Below are 7,188 nucleotides of genomic sequence, written 5' to 3' on the forward strand. Positions count from 1 at the left end.
GAAACTAAAAAGATATATTCAATTTGATTTTTATAAATAAGGAGTAAAAATTTAAAATAAAAATATTAAATAAGATAATTTTTAAATATATATGGTAATTATGATAATAGGAAAATTATGAGAATAATATATTAAAATGATTATTGTTTTATGTAAAATTAAATTTGAGATGTGTATATTTATTTGATTAAAATAATGTATGTAATAAAACTTTATGTGGAATTAGCTAGAAAAATAAATAAATAATAATATAATTGTAGGTGAAATTATTTAAAAAGAAAATTAATGTAAAGTTAAAAATGAGGTATATGAATCTGTAAAACATTTAGATTTATTTATAAAAAAAAATATTTATAGAAAGTACAAAAATAAAAATTGAAATATATATAGTACAAAAATTTATTTTTATAGGGATTTCATCCCACAACACGTGTTAGTGAGCAGGACGGCTTGTACCCTGTGTAGCACATGGTTTACATCATTGAGGATGTAGTTTAACATATAATTATAAGTTTTGCGCACAAAGTGTAGCAGATCACACCTGTATTCCAGCATGACTACAAAGATAAAAGTCAAACTCTGTTGGATGGCAGATTTTGGACTTGACAACTGTGCCTGCAATGTTTTTTGAGGCATTATAATTATTTAATATAGCTAAACAAGTTCCTTTAAAAAGTATGTCATCAAATAGTGAACTAAAAAACATACCAGGGGATGCGGCGTGAAAGTGCATCAACAAGTACAGTGTTTCTCCCTCCAACTTTGACATTAATTCTCAATGCCACATTTGCAAGGTACTGCTTCCTCATTTTACAGACATTGTGAAACTAGTCCAAGATCTGTCTCACATATACGTTTGAGGTCACCTAAACAAAAAAATCAATACATAATTAAGATATTTTCACTAGTCTGACTGGTAGAACAGAAAAATAAGTTAGAAAGATAATGGTCAATTCACCAACCATAAAGAAATTCATTATTGTCAGGCAAAATAACAATGAGCAAATCAAGCTCCCTTCCCTGAAACTTATTATTTGCATCATGATATTGATAACAGGTTTTTAGAACTTTCTCCACCTGATCAGGGCGAGCACTAACTGGTGGGTCGACTGACTCCGGATTAAATGCCTTATCACATGAAACAAATGAGTTAAATAATCAAAACGCTGCATGCGAAACAATTTGATTAAAGGAAATATATACAAACAATGCCATATATATAGCACATCCGAGTAAGTTCATAGCAAAAGCGACGGGCAACGCTATCTTGAACACTTCTCGAAAAATTGATGCAGAACCAATGGTTAACCGTACCCCTCATTCACCATTTTCTGAAAGAAATAGAAATTTATTATTCTTTCACCAGAAATCCCGACAATTGCAGATTCCATTCTCAAAATGATGAAATCGACTTGCATCTCTTACTGTTATCCTCCTCTCTGTTATAAGAGTCATAAATTTTACTGCATTATGGCAGTCAACACATATACGCAAATTTTTTGTAACTAGAATGGGGTTCCTGGGACTGGTACTAAGAATTCCAAACGCAATGGCTATTTTTTCACTATGATAAAGGAGAATCTGTTCCTTCTCCTCTTCTTCTACATCATGGAAAACAAAACCAGAATCTGCCTGATATCCCATTCTTTTCATCTGCACCAACAGTTCTTGTAACTTGTTATTTATGGATACTGACTGTGGATGAGATCGATCACCCCCAATAAATCCATGGATTACCCCGGAGATCTCAATCCAACTGCATCCTGGGCTTTTCTTGTAACCTTGATGCTTCTGTATGTTTCGAATATGTGCTGCATCGTCCCATCTGCCCACAGAACTATAGATGTTAGACATAAGAACAAAATTCCCAGTACCCTCAGGTCCCAGCATTTGTATCTTCTTTGACACCTGTTCACCCATTTCAACATTATTGCGGGTCCTACATGCAGAGAGCAATGCACTCCATACACGAACATCGGGCTCAAACGGCATCTTTTGAATAAAGGAGTACGCTTCATCCAGATTTCCTGCTCGGGCCAGGAGGTCAACCATGCATATATAATGTGCCATCCTTGGTGAGATGTTGAGATCTTGGCTCATGCTGTTAAACCAATATTTCCCTTCCGTCACAAGTCCTGAATGGCTACATGCAGATAAAACAGCAATAAGGGTCACATCATCCGGCTTCATGCTTGATGCCAGTAATTCGTGAAACAATGAAAATGCTTCTATGTATAGCCCATGAATGCCATAACCAATTATCATTGTATTCCACGAAACAATATCCCTCTTTTTCATTCTATCAAAAACTTGCCGACTGATATGAATCCTTCCACACTTTGCATACATGTCAATGATGGCATTACAAATGGAGGTATTTGCAGTGAAGCCTCTAACGACTGAGTATCCATGGCAACAGATCCCATGTTGTACAGCGGCCAAATGTGAACAAGCTGGAAGCAAACCTATCATGGTCGCGGAATCTGGGTCGGTCCCAGATAGCTGCATCTGGCGAAAAATAAGTACAGCTTTTTCTGCATAGCCATTTTGCACACATCCTGAAATGATAGCACTATAAGAAACCGAGTCTTTTATGACCATTTCATCAAGAAATCCGAGTGCATCATCCATGATTCCACATTTGGCGTACATTGATATCAGCGAGTTTCCCACTGTTGTGTCTGAATTTATCCCTGATTTAATCATGTAACAATGCAAGTTTTTCCCCTTATTCAGATCAGTGAGTTTTGCACATGCTCGAAGTGTGCTTGCAAGAATGACAGGCGTAGGATTCAAGCCATGCATATATACCATGTCATCATAAAGGGCCAAAGCATCTCTCATGGAGTCACAAATGACATATCCCCCAATCATAGCACTCCAGCATATCTCGTTCTTTTGGTTCAGGGCATTGAAGATCTTCTGGGCATAAGATAAGTGGTGGCACTTAGCATACATATCCAAAAGCCCAGTTGCAACAACCACATCATGACTGAAGATCTTTCTTACAGAGTAAGCGTGAATAGCCTTCCCCTGGCATAAGGCATTAGCTTGTCCAATTGTGGGTAAAAGAGATACAATAGTGGAAGAATTAGGTGTTATTCCGGCTAGCTGCATTTGGACAACTAAGTGAATTGTTTGATCGTGAAAAGCATGAAATGAAAAGCCAGCAATGATTGCATTCCATGAGACAATATCCCTATGGGACATACTGTCAAATATTGTGCGTGCTTCAAAAAAATTGCCACATTTGGCATACATGTCAAGCAAGGCAGTAGAAACGTAGAGATCGGCCTGTAGGCCAAGTGTGAGGACATGGTCATGTATTTGTCTCCCAAGTTCAATTGCTTGGAGAGCTGAACAGGCTTTGAGAAGAAAAGGGAAGGTGAAGTTGTTGGGTCTAACACCTAGTTGCAGCATCCGATGGTACAGATGAATGGATTGATGAAAAGGGCCAGTCCAAGCATAAGCTCGGATCATCATGTTCCACAAAACAACATTTGGGTTCGGAATTTGGTCAAACACGTGACGAGCAAGTTGGATTTGATTACGTGCCGCGTAGAGACGAACAAGGTTGTGAAGAGTAGGAGGGTGGTTGTTGATGTGTTGAGAATGGGTGTTATTTTGAGTGTGAGGCGAGCGAAGTTGGTATTTGGGGTTTGCGATCAAAGCTTGCCTACGTTTCAAATATCTTCGCATCTTTATCTCTTTTGCGTTCTCTTTTCAGAACAAAGATCGTATCCTTATATTTCTTTGAGTACCGCTATGTTGACACCACTATTTCAAATAAGAATCATATAGAACGTTCACCCCTCCACTCTTTTAATAACAGCAATATTTCCTATATCCAACTTTGTTGAGAAAACCAGAATCAATTCAAAACAGTAACAGCAAAAAAATGAAAGCGAACCTGCAATTCCAAGAAAGACTTTTGTTTGGCGACTTCGGCTTGTGGGTCTAGGATGAACACAAAATGGTAGAAATTGACGACCACAAAATCAAAATAAAAATCGTCCTCCCTAATGGCAGTGCAGCGGGTAGGAGCTGCTGTGAGAGAGCAAGAGAGTTTGAATTTGAAAGGAGAGTTTTGGAATGGCAACGAATTTTTGACCATAGTAAAACATTTTTTATTTTATTAACTCCAATATACTTCATAAACATTATTTATCCATTTACCGTATAGACCATTTTACTCTCCACGAAAAATTTGTTTTTCTGGCAAACGAAAGTAAAGGTGTGATTTTTATTTGTCTTGCTTTTGTCTTGCCTCGGTAGAATATTTTTTATTTTTTTTTTAATTTTAAAAAATTAAATAATTTTTAAAAACTATTTTTTATTAAAATTTTAAAATCTTTTATTAAAAATAGGTTATTATAAATTTAAAATTTTGTTAGTGTGCTGTGAATTTCAAATTAAAAAGATAAGTTTTATAAATAAGTAAGAGTATATAATTTGAAGAACACACTAAATAAGATAATTTAAATATACACGGTAATCATGATAATGAGAAAATAATGATAATAATGATGGTTATTTTATGTAAAATTAAATTTGAAAAATATATATATTTATTTGATTAAAATAATTTATGTAATAAAATTTTCGGTGTAATGAGTTAGAAAAATAAAATAAAAGAAAATAATAATGTAAAGTTAAAATTATGGTATATGAATATGTAAAATATTTAGATATATTTATAAAACAAAATATTTACAAAAAGTAAAGAAAAATAAAATAGATATATATATATATATATATATATATATATATATATAGTAAATATATTAATTTTTATAGATATTTTAAATTTAGAAAAATATAGAAATTTTTAATAGAATTTTTAAAAAAATAAAGTATAAAAATTTGTTAAAAAAGTTATTTTAGACAAAAAATATAAAGTATAAGTTGAAGATGAATAAAAAAATAGCATGCATGCATTAAATACATTAAATAGTGGTACATGGAATACATTTTGCTAAATGAAATAATAATTAACGATGAGAAGTGGATGTCCCAGCAATGTTTGGACATGTTCTTTTGGTATGTCTTGGTGTTTGACATATGAACATTTTTTGGATTGACCGTGTTGTTCCCTTAAATCGATCTTTGTTCTCATCCTACTTGACTTAGGTCTTCCCTTAAATATTCTTTTCATTTATGGAATTGGGTGTAATTTTCAACCAGTGTATGGAGGTCAATAATCTTCATTTTTAAATTCAACAAATAGGCCTTCGTATACTTGAGAGACTTGGTCCAATCTATGCACAAGTGTGATGTATTTTTCAAAATTGTGATGTGCATATTTCCATGCAACAAGCACATGTGAGCATGGTAGGTGTAGTTTTTTGAATTTTCCATAGTCACACCATAATTCATCTAAGTGGATTGCAAATCTTCCTGGTGGTCGTATGTCTCTTGGATTTTGTGTTTCTTATATAAAAAATCTTGTGCTCCTCATCTTAAAAGAAAGCACTGTATAAGTGTTTGCGTTAGATTGTGCACCTTCCATTGCCTTTGGTGGAACTTCAAAGAATACATGGCCAACAATTATCATGGTTGTGACTTGTCTACCCTTATCGGTGAAGAATTTATTGCAATGGGTGTATGTTGCCATAACCATAGAAGAGATTGGGAGGTTTCTCGTCTTCTTCAATAATTAGTTGATGGACTCAACGAGATTCGTAGTCATATGTCCCCATTGTCACCCATTGTCCCATGCAAGAGTCTACTTATCTCTAAAGATGTCGTTCATACATTGTGTTGCCTAAGGATTGTCCTCTCTAATTATGTTATAGTAGTAAAACAAAGCGCAATTCTATCATTCCATATGTTGTAATTATTTGTTGAAGATTTAGTTAGTAAAATAATATAATGTAAATAAACTACAAATTACAAATTAATTGCATAAGAGAACTGGAGAAGACAATTACCCATGTTGACAACATATTTTTTTATTGCTACATTCTTAAATCTCTACATGAAGTTTTGTGTAATACGACAAATACAGTAGACATGCAAAGAGTTATTGTTGATCCAACTGCTACCTTCTCTAAATTATGCACTTTTGATTGATTCGTGGTAATCGGAAATGAGACAAAGGTCATATTGCAAAGTAATGTACCTTCGTAGGTTGCGCAAGAAAAAGAACCATGCAACAACAATCTCACCCTCTATTATGGAAAATGCAATTGGTAACATCTTGTTGGTCCGTCTCGTGCAACTACGACAAAAAATGTGCCCTATATTTGCCATATAAGAAAGTGCCATCAACCTGAATAGTTGGCTTGCAAAATTTGAAGTCATCAATGCATAGTTTAAAGGTCCATAACACCTTCTTAAAGATGAAATGGTCCTCGTCCAATTGTTTCCTTCATATGTTGATTGGGTATTGATTTTCCAAATAAACCCAGGAACATAAACATGCATTGTGCTTAAAAGGCATAATAATTTTTGTATGATTCTTACCAATTTCCCTAAACCTTTTATATGACTAGTTGTTTTTTGTTCCATGCCTTCTTGTAAGTAACTATGTACCCCAAGGTGGACTTTATCTAACCAGTTATGGTGGAGACTAGGGTGGAAGGGTCAGCTTGAATGATTTCATGAATGCTTTGTCCAATTATTCGATACCCCAAACTTGTTATGATCTTGTTAGAGCATGGGAGAAACACAAGTGTGGACATCTTCCAACTTCATAATTTCCCATCGTTGATCCTTAGTGTATAGAATTGCTCTACACCTCTAGTCAAAATCAACATGGACACATTGCACCATAAACCTTGATTGATTTGAGAATTGAACATTGTATGTACAATGGTTTTGAATATGGATACGATTTATGGCATATTTCACTTCTTCCTTTGTATTGAACCTTTAACCAATAAATAGTGTATCCATATGATAAATTGATGTTTTAGGCTCCAAGGTGTGACCAAATTCTTGGTCTTATACAGTTGGTTCAATTGGGAAGTTTACAAAGTGTTTTGGTGGTTGATAGGTGAGTGAAGTTGATGAGGTTCAATGTTTTAGACTTGTTCGTTTGTTTTGTCCCTTTCATACTCTTCATCATTGTCAGGGATTTTGTCTTCATCCTCACTATAAGGATCAAATACTTTGTTTGGAATGCTATCTTCTGTGTGATCTTTTGTTGGTTGTAATGGGAGTTATTGGTTTTGGTCTTCATCAAGG

At 34.2% G+C, this 7,188-nt stretch overlaps 1 protein-coding gene across 5 annotated transcripts; it reads right to left on the reverse strand.

Annotated features, from left to right (window-relative positions):
- Window positions 1–387: 387 nt before the first annotated feature.
- Window positions 388–4,085, reverse strand: LOC114162448 (pentatricopeptide repeat-containing protein At3g16610). Of its 5 annotated transcripts, none has more exons than XR_003599200.1 (4): window positions 3,911–4,085; window positions 963–1,128; window positions 709–866; window positions 388–615 (listed from the first exon to the last, which is right to left on the reverse strand). XR_003599200.1 is itself a non-coding variant. In XM_028046346.1 (4 exons), exon 2 carries the CDS (start codon window positions 3,697–3,699, stop codon window positions 1,360–1,362), a length of 2,340 nt encoding a protein of 779 aa, XP_027902147.1. In that variant the 5' UTR covers window positions 3,700–3,777; window positions 3,911–4,085; the 3' UTR covers window positions 388–615; window positions 709–866; window positions 963–1,359. The 5 variants fall into 5 exon arrangements, 3 of the variants coding, with proteins under 3 accessions (XP_027902147.1, XP_027902149.1, XP_027902146.1); XR_003599201.1 differs by having other exon boundaries at window positions 963–1,331; XM_028046346.1 differs by having other exon boundaries at window positions 963–3,777.
- Between the last annotated feature and the right edge of the window lie 3,103 nt (window positions 4,086–7,188).

This window comes from Vigna unguiculata, chromosome 9 (genome assembly GCF_004118075.2).
Source record: "Vigna unguiculata cultivar IT97K-499-35 chromosome 9, ASM411807v1, whole genome shotgun sequence".
NCBI classification, from domain to species: domain Eukaryota; kingdom Viridiplantae; phylum Streptophyta; class Magnoliopsida; order Fabales; family Fabaceae; genus Vigna; species Vigna unguiculata.